The sequence below is a fragment of the Salvelinus alpinus genome, chromosome 27 (genome assembly GCF_045679555.1).
Source record: "Salvelinus alpinus chromosome 27, SLU_Salpinus.1, whole genome shotgun sequence".
Lineage (NCBI taxonomy): Eukaryota > Metazoa > Chordata > Actinopteri > Salmoniformes > Salmonidae > Salvelinus > Salvelinus alpinus.
In genome coordinates, this window is record NC_092112.1 from 35,212,755 (window position 1) to 35,236,193 (window position 23,439).

The following is a 23,439-nucleotide window of genomic DNA, read 5'->3' on the forward strand; positions in this document are numbered from 1 at the left end:
GTTCTTCATGACAGGGTTCTATGTAGAACCCAAAAGGGTTCCCCTACAGGGACAAAATGAAGAACCCACGAGGGTTCCTTGGGAGAGGGTTCTAAAAAATCTAAGGGTTCTACGTGACACCCAAAAGGGTTCCCCAATAGGGACAAATTACGGAATATCTGTAGGTTCTAATCTTTTAATAATCTTTATCATACTCTCCAGCGGTGTATCAGGAAATTCAGGTTACTGACAACAGAGGTTGTGAGGTTGGCTCCCAAATAGTCAGAATTTTGCTGGTCTGCAAAACCACGGCCATCATTATCATATTTCTCAGCACACTGTACTGCAGTTTCATTTTTAGAAATGTTTTAGTGTCTGCGTTTTTGCATGTACACTGATTGATTGATTAATCAATTGTTGTATATTTTGCTACACAAAGATAAATAACATACATTCTTCTAAACTAATCCAATTGAACCCGTTACTGAAATGGTTGTTCTGGTTTAGGTAGTCTCATTTATACATTTTTTTTTATCCCTGGCAGTCATTCTGAATGCAGATTGTCCACTCTGGCTGAATTCCAATAGAAATTAAAGATCACTTTAGAAGCCAGCATATTGTGACTTGATGCTGATTTTGCTTTAGTTTATGCTGATCACCAGTGTCCAAGACACAGCGAAGGCTTGTTACCAGCAAAAGGCCTGAATATAATCAAATTATAAAACAACTATGAATGAACGACAATCCCCGAATGTCGTTCATAACACTATTTTTTGTTTAAAGTGACATCTCTTTGCATTTATCAAATGGCACTGTATGGATGCAGGAATTATTTTAGAGTGGAATAGCCTAGTAGTTGGAATACTTTGTAAGCCTCACTTGTAGCAAATTATAATATTAACTAAAATTATAGACCGTATGTACATTTTGTCTTGGGAACAAGAGCTGAGAAACATGATTTATTCCTTTCATAATCTTAAGAGAATGCGATTGCGTGTTTAGGGACCTGTTGTGTAGCCTAAACGTGCAATTTCTTTCAGCAACATAAAAGCTGACAGTATTTCATTTTCAACCACATAAAATACACCTTCCTAATATTGAGTTACACCCTCTTTTGCCCTCAGAACAGCCGGGAGCCCTAATCGGCCGCTTATGTTGCTTATGCCTGGAGCCGGCCAAGATTATACTATATTTAGAAGGCATATAAGTCATTCCAAGCCTTATTCATACAGTTTTGTTGAATAGGAAATACATCAAATGAAATATGTAATATTTTCATCATATTTGTACTGTGTACTTGAACTTGTGTCTTCTAAAGTGACTACACCTCAGCAATTTATATTTTTTTTAAATGACCAGAAAGGTTTAAACCTTTCTTAGAGTATGCAGCATTACTAGTTATTGTTTACTGCCCTCTCATGATAAATAATTACTTTTGGGGATTACGTACATTACATTTTAGATTACGTTTAGTTACATTTAACTGGTTAACTCCTGCGACCTGTACAGGTTTCCTTGAAGTGCGTTAATGCAATCAGTCGTAAAGCAATACAAAGCCTATATTGTACTATGCAGAGGAATAAAGCACACATAAAAAGCCTGTTGCAATAAATGCCTGTAAATAGAGGGCCTTGAGGACTAAAAGTAAATACCCACTGGGCACACACTGGCTGAATAAATGTTGTTTCCACGTCATTTGAATGAAGTTACATTGAACAAACGTGGAATAGACGTTGAATTGACTTTCTGTGCCCTTCCAACGTTGTGTTCATCAAGTTTTTCAGGGCCAAATCACAATTTGAGATTTTTGGGGGGTTTATTAAATCATGCATTGATATCAGTGAGAAATGTGCACAATGCGTTTTCAAAGAGTTGATCCCTGATTGATTGGAAACACAATGGAGTACAATCCCTCCAACAACGTTCCATACAGTCTTAGATTCATTGAGGAAGCAATATGGAACAAACTGACAATAGATCATATTCAATAGTACAATTTTATTGAAAACTAAAAAAAGTCAGCAGGTTGCAATTTAAATTAGTTCAATGCACAATATATATGTACAGTGGGGAGAACAAGTATTTGATACACTGCCGATTTTGCAGGTTTTCCTACTTACAAAGCATGTAGAGGTCTGTAATTTTTATCATAGGTACACTTTAACTGTGAGAGACGGAATCTAAAACAAAAATCCAGAAAATCACATTGTATGATTTTTAAGTAATTAATTTGCATTTTATTGCATGACATAAGTATTTGATCACCTACCAACCAGTAAGAATTCCGGCTCTCTCTCAAGCCAGCGCATGTCCAGGCCCGTCTGAAGTTTGCCAATGACCATCTGGATGATCCAGAGGAGGAATGGGAGAAGGTCATGTGGTCTGATGAGACAAAAATAGAGCTTTTTGGTCTAAACTCCACTCGCCGTGTTTGGAGGAAGAAGAAGGATGAGTACAACCCCAAGAACACCATCCCAACCGTGAAGCATGGAGGTGGAAACATCATTCTTTGGGGATGCTTTTCTGCAAAGGGGACAGGACGACTCTACCGTATTGAGGGGAGGATGGATGGGGCCATGTATCGCGAGATCTTGGCCAACAACCTCCTTCCCTCAGTAAGAGCATTGAAGATGGGTCGTGGCTGGGTCTTCCAGCATGACAACGACTCGAAACAGACAGCCAGGGCAACTAAGGAGTGCCTCCGTAAGAAGCATCTCAAGGTCCTGGAGTGGCCTAGCCAGTCTCCAGACCTGAACCCAATAGAAAATCTTTGGAGGGAGCTGAAAGTCCGTATTGCCCAGCGACAGCCCCGAAACCTGAAAGATCTGGAGAAGGTCTGTATGGAGGAGTGGGCCAAAATCCCTGCTGCAGTGTGTGCAAACCTGGTCAAGAACTACAGGAAACGTATGATCTCTGTAATTGCAAACAAAGGTTTCTGTACCAAATATTAAGTTCTGCTTTTCTGATGTATCAAATACTTATGTCATGCAATAAAATGCAAATTAATTACTTAAAAATCATCCAATGTGATTTTCTGGATTTTTGTTTTAGATTCCGACTCTCACAGTAGAAGTGTACCTATGATAAAAATGACAGACCTCTACGTGCTTTGTAAGTAGGAAAACCTGCAAAATCGGCAGTGTATCAAATACTTGTTCTCCCCACTGTATATATTTATTGTTTTGGTATGTGATGCATACATTGTGCAACAACCTTTAATTACTCAAATATACATTAATGGCTTGTTCCAGACACACAACAACATTTACTCAACTCAGACTGGTAGCATATCAACATTTTGTTTCTTAATATTTAATCCTATAAACATACAGTATGTTATTTACTCTGTACACACGATAAACAGTCAAGAAGACAAGTCTTAAATACTGATATTTACATTCATGCTATTTTTGTTATACTTATTTTGTACATTATAATACACAACTATGTTCATGTAGTGGAGTTAACCGTAGGTATGGGCTGTAGGTATAGACTATGCAATGAGTGTGTCCAGTATGGTTTCTTTTTTAGCATGAAATGAAGGAGGAAGGACAGCTTGGACATACAGACAGTTAGCTTTGTGTGCAAGATGATGATCTATGAGCTCTGTTATCATTGTATTTGACTCTTCTTCTGATATGAATAAATGTTGATTTTAATGTATGTTGAATTTCAGCATGTTAACCTATTATGACCCACTTCCCTACAGCCCACTAAAGCTGTGTATCCTTAGGGAGAGAGGGATTGGAAGAATCACTCTTCAGAAGAAATATAACTTTTTGATCTAACCACGGGCAGATCATTCGGGGGGGAAAAAATGATACACGTCAAAATGTTCCCAATGTTTACGTAGATTAAAGGGATAGTACAACCAAATTACAAAATGACATGTTTGCTTCCTAACCTTCCTAACCGTAATCAGTTTGCTTATGCATCTACTGACCACTATCGGCTTACAGCATTTTCCCATCAAATGCAATATTAGCAATGACTTCTAACCAAGTCAATGACTTCTCACCAAGTCATTGAGCTACACAATCCCTTTTTGGAGACTTTGGGATGATTTGAGCATGACATTTAATTCATGATGATATTGGGTACATTGACTTTGAGAAATAATCAACCATGTTAGCTACAAAGCTTTTAGGAAACACACCTTGAAAACAATGCAGTACCAGACATATTGTAGGTGGAGTAATTTACTGCGGTATCTATTAGGGACCGTTCGAAAATTACTGCATGGGAGGGGGGGTCCAACTCGAGACGTCATTAACATTTTTTTTAAATGCACCCCCCTCCCCAACATAAAACATATTTTCACATGACCCTCCCCTTGTAATTGAAAATAATTAAATACCCTCCCCCTTCATTGAATTAACTCAAAATAATGATTACAACCCCAGTAATAGTGACAAAGTAGGCCTACCTCCTTAATACCATCAGGGGGTGTATGCATCTATCATCGTATTTGCAGGTCAGATTTAAAAAAGTTCCTTTTATAAAGACATTTCATGCAATTCTAGTCAATGTACATGACTGAAGATATTAGCAAAATATATTTTTTAATATCCGTTTTTCTGAGCTAATAGTCGTCGGGCCAGAACACAATATAATAGCAGCCCAATTCATAGGCCTACACTATTTTGAACACCATTTTGAACGCATCTGTTTAGTACATCACTAATTCAATGACAATAACATACTCATGTAGATAAACGGCTCTATTCAATCTGCATCGTGGAAGTTCAGCTTTACATCGTGATTGAAATTTAAAGGCAATGTTCACGGTAAACTCTGCATTCGTCAGCTCAATCGAAAATTACCTTTACATTTCTATCGCAGATTGAATAGAGCCCAAAATGTCACTAGTGAATTAGTTTTGTAGCTTATGTCTATTTATTTGTGCGATGATTGGGGAAAAACAGGTAACCTACCCTACTTTTTATTAGCTCAAAACAATCAGCTTGGTTGCAAGAGAAACTGTCGCTCCCAAAATGTCCCAAAAGAAAGGCAGATTTAGAAAATAGAAGTTTCAGGGAAGAATGGACAGAGATATATGTATTCAACTTACCACATTTCTCCGATGCTAAACCAGTGTGTCTTGTTTGCAACTAAACTGTCGCTACTTGCAAATAATTAAATCTAAGATGTCATATGATTCTAAGCATTGTAGCCTACTTGCCACCCCAGACAGAGAAAATGTAAGCTTTAACTGCTGGCTGCTCTTCCATGGCTTAACCCAACAAGAGAAGGTCACAACCACATCCCTAAAAACTGCCTGGGTTTAAAAATCTTCCCTTTTAGAGAAAGTGAATAGCTCAATTGGTAGCGACAGAGTTACACATTGTAGGCCTATTAGATTACTTCCCAAGCAAAGAAAAACTATATATATTCTCGGCTATAAAACCTCATAGCTCAACCTCTGAATGACAGAGACAACCCAAAGATATTCCCCATATGCACCGGAGTTGCGTCTTTGGGCATTTTGCAGCTTGTTTCTAGCATAAAGCATCGGGGAGAAAAACATTGTTATAAAGTCACTTTATATATGCAGAATCCGTTTTAATTTATTCCAAATCTTAAGCTAACAAGGGGTATGATTTTTGCCAGTTTCTTTAACAAGAAAGTAGGCTATGGCATACCCTCACATAGGCCTGCCCCTTCAATTCGAGCACTGGTTTTAACTTAACAGACCAAGCCATTCACAGACACAGAGGTATTTAAGGTGTGGTGACACTATTGGAGGAATTGGCCGACAAATCTATGGATAGCTTTAAATTTCGTCTGTTAAAACAGGTAGGCCTACCATATATTTCTTAAATAGGATGAAATAGGCTTCAACACAAAGATCTGTTGTTGTTAGTTAATTAGTTGAAATTAATTACTCAATTCAGCATAATTTCATCACCATGTGCTGTCCACCTCCTGATTGATTGCACCGTGGCTTTCGCTTCACGCTTCTGCACCACAAAGCTTTCATGGAAGCACTCGAACATGTTGTTTTGTGGCCTTTGGAGAGGTAAATATCAAAGGTACGAGTGTGACGAATATGAGCCCAGAGCCGACGGCGGCAACCAATGTGGGTACTGTGGCGTAGGCTAGTGTATAAGGATGGGTAAAGCAGATGGGTAAAGTTTGCTAGGATGGAATAAATTATATAAGAAAACCTGCAAAACAGCAAATGTAAACCAGGGGAAAAATGCAATACCCTCCCTTGTGCCAAATAAAAATCGACACAACCCTTCCCAAAGCAACAAAAAAAAGTTACACACCCCTCCCTTATTTTGGAGCGCCCCTCCTGCGCAGTAATTTTATAACTGTCCTTTAGATATTTATCCAGTAGACTATTAGGGTAGAAACTGCAGGTTAGCCATTAATGAAATGCTGAACCCTGGCTTTGTTAAGGGTGGAAAGCCCATAGGCAAAGCTAACATCCAAAGTCTTCAGTGCATTTAAAAGGTGTAGGTCATTAACCCAAATCCAGAAGACTGAATCCTGGAGCCAAACTTTACAATAGAGACTTTGACAAAAGAGAAAAACAAGTACAGAATGCATTTTTGGGTGAAACATATACTTACACAAAAAAAAAAAAAAAAGGTTAATTCTACCTTTCTTAAAGGTAGACTCAGCAATATTGCATCATCATACACAGCGGGGCAATAACAAACGAACACACTTGAAAGACTGCCGCTATTGGCTCTTCCCGATTTGAGCCCCCTCTTGAGGCATGCCCACATTTCTGTAAGCAGGAAGTCGCTCCGCTGTGCATCATGATGTCATATTGCTAAATCCACATTGAATATAGCCCCTGTAGAAACTCTTTGAATCACATATGTGTATTTCTATGGGCTGAATTCTCTCATTGATTAATATAGCCTAGACATAGTGTAGTACACATACTACAGAAATTCAAATGCAGATCTGCGTCGGAAAGCACTAAACAGAATCCATAACTGATCGGCATTGGACACTCTCATGTCCTATTTTCATAATAAGGAAACAACCCTTGGGAACATATCTCATATCCTTTCAAATTGCATAGTCAGAGACCAAAAGCAATACACTGAACTCTTCACGATGACAGTTCTTCTTTTGTCATATTTTGGTGTACAGACCACTGCAATCCTTGTCCATCAACATGGTTTTGTGTTTCAAGGAGAATGTCAATTAACAAAAGGTTGATTTGTGCCTCAGTCATCAGGAAACCTTCAGAGGCAGGAGAGGAAGGGGAAGGGGGGGAATAAGACAATGAAATGTGGAGGGTTGCGGGAAGTGCAGAAAGAGAAAGACAGAAATCATTGCATTCAACAGAAAGTGCATGCGATATTTTTATCCTCTGTATTTCGTGTCGCTTCTGTCCACTTAGGGGTCTCCAAGGTGATGTATGGACTTACAGATTTGGCCAATGTGCTGGCAGCTGTTATCGAGTGCCCGCTAGACATCGAGTCCACTCTAGACGAGCCATCCCGTTAAGGCTTCCAGTGCTAAGCCCTCAAGCCCTGCGTGTGAAGGAGTCAGCTACTGAGTTCCAAACCCGGATTAATATCTTTATCAATGCTATTCTCTTTCACAGACCTATTTCGGCCAAGCTCTCTTTCATATGTTCCCACAATGGCCTGAAGTATGATTTGCTGTTGGATTGCAAGTTCATACTCTCCCTCCTACCAGCCCCCCTGCCTTCTCAAAGTCAAGGAGGGCTTCTTGTAATTTCTAGTGGTTTGGGGTTGTGGTTGCCGTGATCCTTCTATCTGGGCACTTCCTACACCCCTGTGTTGTTGGTGTCCACCGTCTTCTTGCTGCGCGAGCTCATGGCGTACTCCCCTCGGCTTGTTCCATTCTCCTCCTTCCGTAAGGGTTTCCTATGACACAGGTGACAAAAATAATCAGATGTCAACATGTGAACACTACTGCTCCTGTGATTACATCTGATGCATACAGTTGTTCTATGTATTGCGCCTGTGTCCTTTAACTCCCTTGTTGGTTCATTTGAAATCAATTGACTCTGAAGAGTATATCCACATTCATGGTAGAGAAGACAAGCATTGGCCAACGGATCGCAAGTCAAAAGTGAAATGTGCATCACCCTCCACAAGCTTCAAAGCATTTATGCTTACTACACAAGTGGGGAGAATATTATTTTGACTACAGATGGATACAATGAAGCTAGCAATCTAGCTAGATAGATAGGTTCAAATTGTTTACAATTACTTATAGCTATTAGCTTACTATTACTGCAGCTACAGCAGCTAGCTAGCCTGCCAACTTAGAGACATTACTGTGCAGCCGTATTCATCGACCTGGCTAAGGCTTTCGACTCTGTCAATCACAACATTCTTATTGGCAGACTCAACAGCCTTGGTTTCTCAAATGATTGTCTCGCCTGGTTCACCAACTACTTCTCTGATAGAGTTCAGTATGTCAAATCGGAGGGCATGTTGGCAGCCTCTATGGGGGTGCCACAGGGTTCAATTCTTGGGCCGACTCTCTTCTCTGTATACATCAATGATGTCGCTATTGCTACTGGTGATTCTTTGATCCACCTCTACGCAGACGACACCATTCTGTATACCTCTGGCCCTTCTTCCACTGTGTTAACTAACCTCCAGATGAGCTTCAATGCCATACAACTCTCCTTCCGTGGCCTCCAACTGCTCTTAAATGCAAGTAAAACTAAATGCATGCTTTTCAACCGATCGCAGCACGCACCTGCCTGCCCGTCCATCATCACTACCCTGAACGGTTCTGACTTAGAATATGTGTACAACTACAAATACCTAGGTGTCTGGTTAGACTGTAAACTCTCCTTCCAGACTCACATTAAACATCTCCAATCCAAAATTAAATCTAGAATCGGCTTCCTATTTCGCAACAAAGCATCCTTCACTCATGCTGCCAAACATACCCTCGTAAAACTGACCACCCTACCGATACTCGATTTCGGCGATGTCATTTACAAAATAGCCTCCTACACTCTACTCAACAAATTGGATGTAGTCTATCACAGTGCCATCCGTTTTGTCACCAAAGCCCCATATACTACCCACCACTGCGACCTGTACGCTCTCGTTGGTTGGCCCTCGCTTCATACTGGTCGCTCCAGGTAATCTACAAGTCTCTGCTAGGTAAAGCCCCGCCTTATCTCAGCTCACTGGTCACCATAGCAGCACCCACCCATAGCACACGCTCCAGCAGGTATATCTCACTGGTCACCCTCAAAGCCAATTCTTCCTTCGGCCGCCTCTCCTTCCAGTTCTCTGCTGCCAATGACTGGAACGAACTGCAAAAATCATTAAAGCTGGAGACTCTTACCTCCCTCACTAGCTTCAAGCACCAGCTGTCAGAGCAGCTCACATATCACTGAACCTGTACATAGCTCATCTGTAAATAGCCCATCCAATCTACCTCATCCCCATACTGTATTTATTTATTTTTCTTGCTCCTTTGCACCCCAGTATCTCTACTTGCACATTCATCTTCTGCACATTCTACCATTCCAGTGTTTAATTGCTATATTGTAATTACTTTGCCACCATGGCCTATTTATTGCCTTACCTCTCTTATCCTACCTCATTTGCACATGTTGTATATAGATTTTTTTTCTACTGTATTTTTTTATAGAGATTTTTTTCTACTGTATTATTGATTGTATGTTTGTTTATTCCATGTGTAACTCTGTGTTGTAGTATGTATCGAACTGCTTTGCTTTATCTTGGCCAGGTCGCAGTTGCAAATGACAACTTGTTCTCAACTAGCCTACCTGGTTAAATAAAGGTGAAATAAAAAAATATTTTGCCAGCAACACTCGTCTTACTAGACAAGGCTAGCTAGTTGGCTAGCCATGCACAGAATACTACATATAGCCTATCAAATCCATTAGCATTCTAACAAATGCTAGCAAGGAAAGTAGCCAAACTGGATGGAAGTGAGCAAACCTCAGTCAACCAATCATACCATCTGACACTAATCTGCAGAATCTGCAGTTTCAGAAATGAGGAGGTGTGTCACATCTTCCATTGCCCTCCACTGAAGCCAATGCGCACATCACTTGTCTTTTCTACCAAAAATCTGTCTTAAGCATAGGTCAAAGATCTGAAGATCTTGAGATCAATAGTTAATAGAATCCAAGCTACTGTATACCTACTATTATGTTGAAAAGCTCTGTGATTAAAACAAAAAGCACACAGGAGTTGGTTACGAAAGCCATTTAATATTATAATTGTAGAGGAAGGCCTATCTAAACCACAAACTATTGTGTAAGTTACTGGCTGCGCACAAGGATTTAGTCTGAGTTTAATGCATGTGACACATTAAACTCATCTAATCAACAACAACAAAAATAATGGAATCTAAATGGAAAATGTGCCAAACACACTTCTCCCAAGAGGTATACTTCCCTGCGGATAGATAAGACGTAAATCCACACAACAGCTTTAATTTGTAAATATGAATAAAAAATGGCCACCAGCGTTTAAGAGCTTAGACCTGGAGAGCTTAGAGCTGGGCCTGGTATAATGCAGCCAGTGCGCAGTATATTGCAGTGGCTGATTCACAGCTGCTGAGGGTCATCAAAGTGAGTTATCCTGTTCTCCAAATGACTTTCTGCCGCCTTTAATGGCCCAGTGAGCGAACACAGTGGCCTCCTTCCCTAACTCAACCTACCCATCCTGTCGCTCCCCTAATTAAGAGATCCAAGATATGTGACCCTTTCAGGCAAGGACCCAAATAACTCAATTATGGGTCCCTGCAGGGATGGCAAGACTGGGCTTGATCAATGTGTCCAGGAGGTCCTGGGAGGGCTCTGTGATCGTTCTCCCCATAATGTCACTTTTAGATGATGTGGACCGTCGTGCTGTGTCCATAATGGTAACAGACAAATAAGATGGACATACAGATCTCTATAAGATCCCTTGGCTTTTTCAACCAGAATAAAGTCTGGATATGCTGTTTTCTTTTTCAGGGAAAGACACTGAAAATGGCTATATCAAATCAAATCAAATTGTATTTGTCACATACACATGGTTAGCAGATGTTAATGCAAGTGTAGCGAAATGCTTGTGCTTCTAGTTCCGACAATGCAGTAATAACCAACAAGTAATCTAACCTAACAATTCCACAACTACTACCTTATACACACAAGTGTAAAGGGATAAAGAATATGTACATAAAAACATATGAATGAGTGATGGTACAGAACGGCATAGGCAAGATGCAGTAGATGGTATCGAGTACAGTATATACATATGAGATGAGTAATATAGGGTATGTAAACATATAAAAGTGGCATTGTTTAAAGTGGCTAGTGAGACATGTATTACCTCAAGATGGCAAGATGCAGTAGATGGTATAGAGTACAGTATATACATATGAGATGAGTAATGTAGGGTATGTAAACATTATATGAAGTGGCATTGTTTAAAGTGGCTCGTGATACATTTTTCCATACATTTTTCCATCGTTAAAGTGGCTGGAGTTGAGTCAGTATGTTGGCAGTGTAACCGATGGTGCGCGCTAGCAGCCTTTCAGTCGGTGACTTGCTCTGAAACCTTGAAGTAGTGGTTCCCCTTGCTCTGCAAGGGCCGCGGCTTTTGTGGAGTGATGGGTAACGACGCTTCGTGGGTGACTGTTGTTGATGTGTGTAGAGGGTCCCCGGGTCGGGGCGAGGGGACTCCATAAAGTTAAAACTGTTACAGCAGCAGCCACTCACTTTAACAGTCTGATGACCTTGAGATAGAAGCTGTTTTTCAGTCTCTCGGTCCCTGCTTTGATGCACCTGTACTGACCTCACCTTCTGGATGATAGCGGGGTGGTCTTTATGGTCTTCCTGTGACATCGGGTGGTGTAGGTGTCCTGGAGGGCAGGTAGTTTGCCCCCGGTGATGCGTTGTGCAGACCTCACTACCTCTGGAGAGCCTTACGGTTGTGGGCGGAGCAGTTGCCGTACCAGGTGATACAGCCCGACAGGATGCTCTCGATTGTGCATCTGTAAAAGTTTGTGAGTGCTTTTGGTGACAAGCCGAATTTCTTCAGCCTCCTGAGGTTGAAGAGGCGCTGCTGCGCCTTCTTCACCACGTTGTCTGTGTAGGTGGACCAATTCAGTTTGTCCGTGATGTGTATGCTCCTCATACGTAGCTGTAGTGTGAGACAATCCCCTTTGTTGGCATTATAATTTTTCGCCCCATACTTAATCAGCATTATGGAAGGTGAGGTATCTCAACTTTGCCTGGTGACGGTTTTGGGATACAAGGCCTCGGTCTGTCTGAAACCCTTAAAAACAAACTAATAGGAAACTTTCTCAGTTCTGAAGCCCCTCAGCCTATACACATTAATCCAGTCACTTTCCCCACTACTTATCTGGGGTAGCACCTCTCTCAACGTTTCAGCAATGGTCGGGAATGCTTTTGCTCATTTGTAGTGATACTGTAAAAACAATCTGGGTCCCTCTGGGATGGGTGGATGAGACACGTCCTGTAGCCAGGCCATCTGTCCTGCCAACATGATTTTGATTGAATATGGCCCATCCTCAAGGACTTAAGGATGTACACTCATGAGGGGCATAGTACCATTTTCTGTTTATCCTCAAACATCACATTCGAGTGATGCGCGCACATCCCGACATCAACAGGCTCTGTAGCAGGATAGCTAACGCTGGGACCTTGACAAACTTAACAGTGAGCGAGTGACGACCATGAAAACACGCAACACTGATGGCTATAGCTATGTTCAACAATTATATTATTCTTCTATTACCCTATTTGTGGTATTTTACTTTGCCTCGCTGGATTGCTAGGTAATCAATCCTCTGATGACATCTGTAATGTTGTAGACGATAAGCATGTGATTACATGTTAGTTAACTTGCACGAGCTGCATTTGAAATTGCATGTGATCGTATCCACTGCTAGGTACACAAAGAGGTTTCGGAGTTGCGCGTGGAACTTTTCATGTTACGGACAGGAAATGGGTCTATACGAACGAACATCCTTTACGATGCCAGAAGAAACTATTAGCAATCTTTACGATGAGCTAACTGTATTGTTCAAATGCAGTAAGCTCAGTCAGCCATTTAAAAGGTCAAATCTTTTGTGAGGAGACAATCTTTGCAGACCGCACCAGCCTCCTACCCTTTCACTCCCTTCTTCACACACCGATTTAAGGCATGGTACAGTACCAGAGACTGACGTTCACAGCAAAGAAATTCACAGCACACAAATTGAGGGCCCCAGATGCTTTCAAACATACTCTGCTGCTACAGGCTACCATGCCATCCAAGGGTCATTACCCTAAAACATACACCAGGGTCCATCAGAGAAGACAACATGGATCATTGCTGAATATGAGTCGGGGCACGAAACTCCCAGTCTTTCATTGTCAAGGCTAACGCTAATTCCTTATGCTGACCATATAGTCATTCAGTAGCAGCGGAGTTAGTGACACAACCACATAATAAATATTCTCAAGTAGAAGCCATGGGTCTGTGATTCATTTACTATAATCACACCATCACACCTGTCCCTCTGCTAGTAAGCCCTCTGTCTTTGTCAAGGAGTCATCCTGAGCAAGTGAGCGACTGAGAACTATCAAGCCCCAAAATTGCTGCTGAGGGGGCCGAAAGCCACTCCTCTGTTGGTTGTCCCCTCTTCAGTTACAAAGTAGTGAGTCAAATGTTGTAGGGCCTATATCATAAGTTGAAAGTCAATGTGCCTCTGTTAGAAGTAGACTAAACTGCCTGATCTGTTTCAAAAGAAGCCATTTATGAGCCAAGTTCCTTCTCAAGATGAGTAGGCTATAGGCAGCAGTAGAAGTTCTGTAGTTATTTTGATGGCTGTAGTAGTTTTTGTTGTTTTGGCCACTGGTCAAGCCATACCCATTGTAACTGGCTGCTCTGTGGTGGCTCTCTGCTCAGGGCCTTGGGGCCTTACATAACGTGCCAGGGGGAGAGTCAATAAATGAGCTTTCAGCAGAGTCGCTGCGTCACTCCTTTCATTTGGGCTGACTCAGCTGGCAAACACGCACAAACACGCACACACACACACACACACACTCAAACCTTCCTCTCCTCCTTTCCCTGACGGACAGCAAAACCTTGAGACTGAAGTCCTAGCAGTGACCAGACCCTTTCCCATGGTCCTTAAGAGGACTTGGCGACTGCCTTGGTTGACTGTGTGTGTGTGTGTGTGTGTGTGTGTGTGTGTGTGTGTGTGTGTGTGTGTGTGTGTGTGTGTGTGTGTGTGTGTGTGTGTGTGTGTGTGTGTGTGTGTGTGTGTGTGTGTGTGTGTGTGTGTGTGTGTGTGTGTGTGTCTTCACAGGGAAGTGGTAAGGCAAACATGTCTTCCAGTCACAGCACTGACTTCAATCACCATTACCAGCTAATGGAGATCAAGTAAACATTTACAAGTACAGCACTTCTTATCTCTATGTACACAATGATACACTATGCAGTAAATACTACTGTGACCCAAAACAGAGACTAATGTTTCCTGGAGCTTGAATGTATAAACATTTCCAGCAATTAAACAGACGCAACTTTGAGCGTTACTCAAATATAATTTTTTCACAGCAGCATAAAAAGGAAAAGAACCATAAAAAAACCTGACAGCATGACACATTCAGGATAATAATTGAAATGTAATCTTGGTTAACCCAGAACTAAAGTCTTGTGTAATTGGTCAGATGCTCAATTAAGTTCTGGGTCCATATGTGTTAAGAGAAGAGATAAGGAATCGTAACGAAGAGCACCGCACTCTCTCTTTGTGATTCACGGGCAAGTCTATGGAACAAATTTCCCCTCCCCTTCTGAAACTCAAAAGACGCTAACACCTGTGAAATCGTGATTTGTCCAAAGCACCGGAACTAATGCTGCTCGTTATCACACGCATCCCGTTGTATCATGACAGATCTACGGTACCATTTATGTTTATGTACTGTAGGACGTCCACCAGAGATTAGTTGAAATTGAAATTGGGATATTGATATGGGTGAACTGTAAAACACCTCTCAAAGTGTGAGTTCAGGAAAAGTTCAGGAGTACAGCAGCATGTTTTTTGCAATATAATGGTAAATTCCAGAACTTCCAGATCAACTTTTATGACGTGGGTGTCCACATTTAAATACATTTTTGAGCAGTGAAATCTGTGAAATTTCGTCCAAATTTTGCACAAACTGTTTAAGATGGTTTTCTTGTTGAGAAGACATAATATAATCATATTACAACCAACTTGAGCAACCAACCAGGGAAAGATGTTATATTATGGTTGTCTATTTTGATCAAACAAAAATGACATCAATAAGACGTGTCAGATTAGCCTATTGTGATAGATCCCTTCCCTGTCTTGACCTTGGCTCAAACCAGGTGGCTCGAAACAACAACACGTCATACTCAAGGAGTACAGTCCTACCACTGACCTAGAAAACCCAGTGAACTTCTAGGTCTCAGGGCGGGTGACGTCGTCACCACACAATGTCTGCTACTATGGCACACACCGCTAACTACAGATAACTGCCAAAATAAAGGAAACACTTGAGTAAATGAGGGATAAAAAGAATACAGTACCAGTCAAAAGTTTGGACACACCTACTCATTCAAGGGTTTTTCTTTATTTGTACTATTTCCTATATTGTAGAATAATAGTGAAGATATCAAAACTATTAAATAACACACATGGAATCCTGTAGTAACCAAAAAAGTGTTAAACAAATCAAGATATATTTCCTATTTGATATTCTTCAAAGTAACCACCCTTTGCCTTAATGTCAGTTTTGCACACTCTTGGCATTCTCTCAACTAGCTTCACCTCTAATGCTTTCCCAACAGTCTTGAAGGAGTTCCCACATATGCGGATCACTTGTTGGCTGCTTTTCCTTCACTCTGCAGTCCAACTCATCCCAAACCATCTCAATTGGGTTGAGGTCAGGTGATTGTGGAGACCAGGTTATCTGATGCAGCACTCCATCACTCTCCTTCTTGGTCAAATAGCCCTTACTCGGCCTGGATGTGTGTTGGGTCATTTTCCTGTTGAAAAACAAATGATAGTCCCACTAAGCGCAAACCAGATGGGATGGCGTAACTCTGCAGAATGTTGTGGTAGCCATGCTGGTTAAGTGTGCTTTGAATTCTAAATAGATCACAGACAGTGTCACCAGCAAAGCACCCCCACACCATCACACCTCCTCCTCCATGCTTCACGGTGGGAACCACACACGTGGAGATCATCCGTTCACCTACTCTGTGTCTCAAAGACACGGTGGTTGGAACCAAAAATCTCAAATTTGGACAGCTTTCCACTGCTCATGTTTCTTGAACCAAGCAAGTCTCTTCTTCTTATTGGTGTCCGTTAGTAGTGGTTTCTTTGCAGCAATTCGACCATGAAGACCTGAGTCTCTTCTAAACAGTTGATGTCGAGATGTGTCTGTTACTTGAACTCTGTGAAGCATTTATTTGGTCTGCAATCTTAGGTGCAGGTAACTCTAATGAATTATCCTCTGCAGCAGAGGTAACTCTGGGTCTTCATTTCCTGTGGCGGTCCTCATTGAGAGCCAGATTCATCATAGCGCTTGATGGTTTTTGCGACTGCACATGAAGAAACTTTAAAAGTTCTTGAAATTTTCCACATTGACTGACCTTCATGTCTTAAAGTAATGATGGACTGTTGTTCCTCTTTGCTTATTTGAGCTGTTCTTGCCATAATATGGACATCGCATTTTACCAAATAGGGCTATCTTTTGTGTACCAACCCTACCTTTTCACAACACAACTGATTGGCTCAAACGCATTAAGAAGGAAAGAAATTCCACAAATTAACTTTTAACAAGGCACACCTGTTAATTGGGGCGGCAGGTTAGAGCGTTGGGTCAGTAACCAAAAGGTTGCTAGATCGAATCCCTGAGCTGACAAGGTAAAAATCTGTTCTGCCCCTGAACCATGCAGTTAACCCACTGTTCCTAGGCTGTCATTGTAATTAAGAATTTAAATAGTGGTTAGAGCATTGGGCCAGTAACCGAAAGGTTGCTAGATCGAATCCCCAAGCTGACAAGGTAAAAATCTGTTCTGCCCCTGAACAAGGCAGTTAACCCACTGTTCCTAGGCTGTCATTGTAATTAAGAATTTGTTCTTAACTGACTTGCCTAGTTAAATAAAGGTTAAATAAAAAATGTAAATGCATTCCAGGTGACTACCTCATGAAGCTGGTTGAGAGAATGCCAAGATGTGCAAAGCTGTCATCAAGGCAAAGAGTGGCTACTTTGAAGAACCTCAAATATAAAATATATTTTGATTTGTTTAACACTTTACTATATGATTCCATGAGTGTTATTTCATAGTTTTGATGTATTCACTAAAAATAAAGAAAAACCAATGAGTAGGTGTGTCCAAACCTTTGACTGGTACTGTATATTGTAGAAAGCAGGTGTGGTTCCTGAGTTAATTAAGCAATTAACATCCCATCATGTAGTGTATAAAAATTCCCAGTTGCCCAATAGAGATCCAGACACTTGAAGAATCTATGCAAAGGCGCATTGAAGCGGTTCTGAAGGCTGGTGGTGGCCCAACACCCTATTAAGAGACTTTATGTGGGTGTTTATTTTATTTTGGCAGTCACCTGTAGCTAGCAATTATAGCCGCAATGTGTTGGTGAGTTTTTTCCTGCCCTTTTAGTCTGTAATTTACTGTGTGGATGTACACTCACATTTCACATGACCTACAGAGTATCCCTGGACAGGGAACTCCTAACCAATAAGGCCACTCTAGTATTTATATTTCTATGTCCCCCATCCTAGCCTCGCCCAGTTTGGAATGTGCTGTGCTAGCTCTTCCCCTTCTCTTTAGAAATGTATTCGCTAGCACCTGCAATCCCCATCCATCCACATAAGACTTGGAGTGTGTGTGTGTGTGTTGTATGGTAGAGCGTTGTGCGTGCAGGATGGCACCATGGGGATGTTTCATTGCGGAGCTGAGTTCAGGGCCAAAAATAACCCAGCTGGCCCCCCTTGTAGGGCCGCACACAGACGGGCCCTCAATGGACCCTCGGCTCTGGCCCCTCAATAATAGATAGTGTGTAGTACACACATGACAGGTGGCTCATAACACATTGCAGGTGGACATAAATATTTCAAGACCCTTTTACGCAAGCCTCTCACTTTGTAGAAACCGGATGGACTGTGTTTGTGAGATTGTGTTTTCGCAATATTTGTTTTTTTACATTTGCAAAAATACTGTCTTTGGCGGTTACTCCGGTAACAAGCAAGCCCGCATAAAAAAGTACCACAGTTTACTATAGAATACTATAGTACTTACTATATAATTATATAGTATTCTGCAGTATACTGTAGAAAACTATACTACACACGGCAGTATCCTTCGATTACGTAGTGCTTACTAAAAGTTTTTGTAGTATACTGTAGAATACTATACTCACAATGTAGTATCCCTCGATCGTGTAGTGCTTACTATATAATTTTGTAGTATACTGTAGAATACACTACACACTGTAGTACCTTTCAGTCAATACCGTTTTTCTCAATCGCGTACAAGCAATCTGTGGATCTCTGTTGAAACAAATCTATAGCAGAACAGCACAGTTCAAATGCTCAAATACATTTACAGAGCTTTTTTGCATTAGTACCTGACTTGCATATCTTAGACCAACATTTGCAAAACTTTAAATACAAATGTCAACAGTGATTACAAAATTCACTGTTAAGTGTTCTGTTCACAGAATATAACACATCGCTTTCATCAAAAGAGAAATGTGTGCAATTGTGATCACTGTTACAGAAAATCAGTAAAATATTTCTGCGCAAAATTCTAAATCATTACTGCGCAAAATTCTAAATCATTCTATCAGTGTCATACCATGTACAATATATGGAAAGAGGGGATTGTCATTGTTATGATTTTTTACAATATTGCGGAAATGCTGAGATGCAGAGAATGCATGTGGTCACTTCTAAGTAACTTTGGGTTACTCCTAAGTCATCATCTTCAACATTGTGGGTACTGTTGCTGTGCACCAATGGAAAGTCTACAGAACAATGAGCAAACCAGCCCTCATATTGAATACATGGAATAGGATTGTGATGATACCGATGAATGAATCCTGCAGACAATGTGCTTTTAATTTAAAACAATTATCAGGAACACAACTTGATTTGATTTGTATGAAATAGTTTGTTTGACTATGCATAAAAGGAGAGTATTGCCCATAATTCTGCACCTTTGGATAGTTATTCTTCCAATTATGATCATCATGATTTAGTGACTGCAAAGAAAATGTATTGATCTACTGGAAATTTTGTCTGCTTGGACTCAAGAGATAAGCATGATTGCATTCATCTTTTCACAGGCAGTCATGTTCTTTTGATAAATCTATTTGTAAGTTTGATGATATAATGTAGTTTTGATGAATGTATTTAGGTTTCGAGAAGGCAAAAACATTTTGAAAACGCATTTACTGTTTTGCAAAAGGCCACAGAATTCTGTGTCTTGTGGACTCTGTTTTGAAAATTGACAAAAATAATGCTTGTACCCAATGAAAAACTGTAATACCACTCACTTACTATAGCATTTTGTACTACACTGTCCTATAAGACTTTTTACCATAGGGTACTATAGCACATAGTTTAGTTTACCATAGTATACCATGGTGTGTACTAAGGTAGGTCTACAAAGAAATGTCTGACATTATTGACACCATTAATAAAGATGAGCAATAATGACTGTATAAAATAAATAATTCAATACTGAGCTATATTGTATGCTGAAAAATATTGGTAAATTATATTATTTTATAGTAATACAAGTGCTAATATGATTACGGATAATCCTGAATAAGTGAGAAAGTGAGAAAGTTACAGAGGGTCAAAATCATAACCCCAATACATTCTAACCTGTTGGTAATGGTGAGAGGTTAGCATGTCTTGGGGGTATGATCGTTGTCCCTGATCGTTGTCCCTCTGTAACTTTCTCACTCATCATTATTCACAATTTATTCAGGATTATCCGTAATCATGGTTACATCCACATTAATGTAGAAGTGTTTGAAACATATTATATTCTTATTTACAATAAAAGTGACTCCAAAATTATTTATTTGTACCTCTACCCTTTTGAGAGAAAAAATATTACTTGTTAATAAACAACATCTCTCTCTCTGAGCTGTTGTATTAGTGCACTCTTAGAAAAAAGGGTTCCAAAGGGGGACTGCGGCTGTCCCCATAGGAGAACTGTCCCTCCCTGATCTGTTTCACCTGTCCTTGTGCTTGTCTCCACCCCCCTCCAGGTGTCACCCATCTTCCCCACTTATCCCCTGGGTATTTATACCTGTGTTTTCTGTCTGTCTGTGCCAGTTCGTCTTGTTTGTCAAGCTCGCATCCCACATCCTACTTAACCTTTTTGCCTCCAGGGTCAAAAAAATGTAGGATGTTGAAGACAAAATATTATCATAGGCTATACTAAATATAAGAAATAATTTGAACAACAATGGAAAGATAGTGTGGTTTCACAAAGTATTTCACAACCATAGCCCGGATTCAATCTTGTGCCTATGCTGGTGTCTAATCTCAAATCCCGGTCCCTACCTGCTGAGGTGCTGTTCAGGTGCTATAAACTGATAAAAATCAACTACATTGGTAAATAGGGTGTCAGTGTTTGAAAGCAAATAGGGTGTCGGTGTTTGAAAGCAACTTTGCATCGAAAAAAACACTGGCACCACAACGAAATCAGTGGGATCTCGCATTTTGCAACACACGGCATGTGATCAAAGGAAGCTTCAGACATCATTGATCACATGCTACTGTTACTTTGAAACTATCTGTGTTGTGCTTTGAAATGAGCAATACACTTTATTTTACAAACAAAACATTTACTTAACACTGTGGCTCCATTGCATGAATTAGGATGTTAAATAAACAACTGAACAGCCTATGATTATCAAAACTGTAGCCAGTGTTCACAGAAAAAAAAAATATGGTGATTTGATCCTGTGCCTCCACAAGGCAAGAGACTCAATCACCACTGATCTAGAGGCAGAGCAATCCAAGATGGCGTAGCAGTCAGACGTCGTTGTCCTTCGTCTTGTCGTGTCCCATGTATATATCTTTTTATATATTTTTCTTCGCATATCTTTTTTATATATTTTTTTCTTAACCTCAACTTCAAAATACTCTCCTGCAACCCGCCTCACCCAATGTGGTGTGGATCTGTTTTTTCTGAAGTATTTTTTATTTACCTCGAATACAGGATCCCCCAAAATAAGCTAGCCAGCTCACTAGCTACTAGCTAGTAGTCAGCTAACCACTGCTAGCGCTCATCAGCTAGCCTTTAGCTCGGAAAGATCTCATCAGTTTGTACAACGCGACTCAAACAAGAGCCTACCGGACATTTTTTCTCTCCAAATCCCCGGATTCCTACCGCAAACTCTGGACATATTCACCTGGATCATCGCAGCTAGCTAGCTGCTATCCGAGTGACTACTCCTGGCTAACGTCGGTCACGAAGCAAGCACCAATTAACCTGGAGCTAGCCCATGCTAAGCCCTTTCTCCCAGCTAGCTAAAGAGGCCCATCAGCCACTCCTGGGCTACAATACCCGGACCCTGCCTTTCTAAGGTCTTCGCAGGCCAAGTTAACAAACAGATTACCGACCATTTCGAATCCCACCGTACCTTCTCCGCTATGCAATCTGGTTTCCGAGCTGGTCATGGGTGCACCTCAGCCACGCTCAATGTCCTAAACGATATCATAACCGCCATCGATAAGAGACATTACTGTGCAGCCGTATTCATCGACCAGGCTAAGGCTTTCGACTCTGTCAATCACAACATTCTTATTGGCAGACTCAACAGCCTTGGTTTCTCAAATGATTGCCTCGCCTGGTTCACCAACTACTTCTCTGATAGAGTTCAGTTGGTCATAAAGGATTATGTACGCTCACGACGCTGCACCTTGGTCTACTTCTGTTGATGGCCGTGACACTCTTGCTGCTGGTGATTCTTTGATCCACCTCTACGCAGACGACACCATTCTGTATACCTCTGGCCCTTTGGACAATGCGTTAACTAACCTCCAGACGAGCTTCAATGCCATACAACTCTCCTTCCGTGGCCTCCAACTGCTCTTAAATGCAAGTAAAACTAAATGCATGCTCTTCAACCGATCGCTGCCCGCACCTGCCCGCCCGTCCAGCATCACTACTCTGGACGGTTCTGACTTAGAATATGTGTACAACTACAAATACCTAGGTGTCTGGTTAGACTGTAAACTCTCCTTCCAGACTCACATTAAACATCTCCAATCCAAAATTAGATCTAGAATCAGCTTCCTATTTCGCAACAAAGCATCCTTCACCCATGCTGCCAAACATACCCTCGTAAAACTCACCATCCTACCAATCCTCGACTTCGGCGATGTCATTTACAATAGCCTCCAATACTCTACTCAGCAAACTGGATGTAGTCTATCACAGTGACATCCATTTTGTCACCAAAGCCCCATATACTACCCACCACTGCGACCTGTACGCTCTCGTTGGCTGGCCCTCGCTTCATACTCGTCGCCAAACCCACTGGCTCCAGGTCATCTACAAATCTTTGCTAGGTAATGCCCCGCCTTATCTTAGCTCACTGGTCACCATAGCAGCATCCACCCGTAGCACGCGCTCCAGCAGGTATATCTCACTGGTCACCCCCAAAGCCAATGCCTCCTTTGGCCACCTTCCAGTTCTCTGCTGCCAATGACTGGAATGAACTGCAAAAATCACTGAAGCTGGAGACTCATATCTCCCTCACTAGCTTCATGCACCAGCTGTCAGAGCAGCTCACAGATCACTGCACCTGTACATAGCCCATCTGTAAATAGCCCATCCAACTACCTCATCCCCATACTGTATTTATTTATTTTTCTTGCTGCTTTGCACCCCAGTATCTCTACTTGCACATTCATCCTCTGCACATTCTACCATTCCAGTGTTTAATTGCTATATTGTAATTACTTCGCCACCATGGCCTATTTATTGCCTTACCTCCCGTGTCACACCTCATTTGCACATGCTGTATATAGACTTTTTCTACTGTATTATTGATTGTATGTTTATTTATTCCAAGTATAACTCTGTGTTATTGTATGTGTCGAACTGCTTTGCTTTATCTTGGCCAGGTCGCAGTTGCAAATGAGAACTTGTTCTCAACTAGCCTACCTGGTTAAATAAAGGTGAAATAAAAAATAAATAAAAGAGCCACCTGCCAGGTGAGAGATACTGTAGAGAAGAATATGTAGACTAAGCCTGGAAGTAGTATCCAGCAGAAGTCAAAGCTTTGTACGTCATTTATCACGTGGTAACTGCTTGTCAACTTTGGGTTTAAAATAAACTTTTTCGAATCACTTTTACATATTACCAAAACACTTTGGATCAATAATGTGATAACTAGGGGCTGTATGTTATTTACAGTGCCTTCGGAAAGTATTCAGACCCC

At 41.1% G+C, this 23,439-nt stretch overlaps 1 protein-coding gene across 1 annotated transcript in view; it reads right to left on the reverse strand.

Moving 5' to 3' along the window:
* Positions 1-1,957: 1,957 nt before the first annotated feature.
* prima1 (proline rich membrane anchor 1) overlaps positions 1,958-23,439 on the reverse strand; it is a 75,803-nt gene continuing 54,321 nt past the window's right edge. The window contains exon 4 of the mRNA XM_071370437.1: positions 1,958-7,838. Within this exon, the coding sequence (XP_071226538.1) occupies positions 7,739-7,838 (100 nt within the window). The 3' untranslated portion in view covers positions 1,958-7,738. The remainder of the gene's footprint in view (positions 7,839-23,439) is intronic.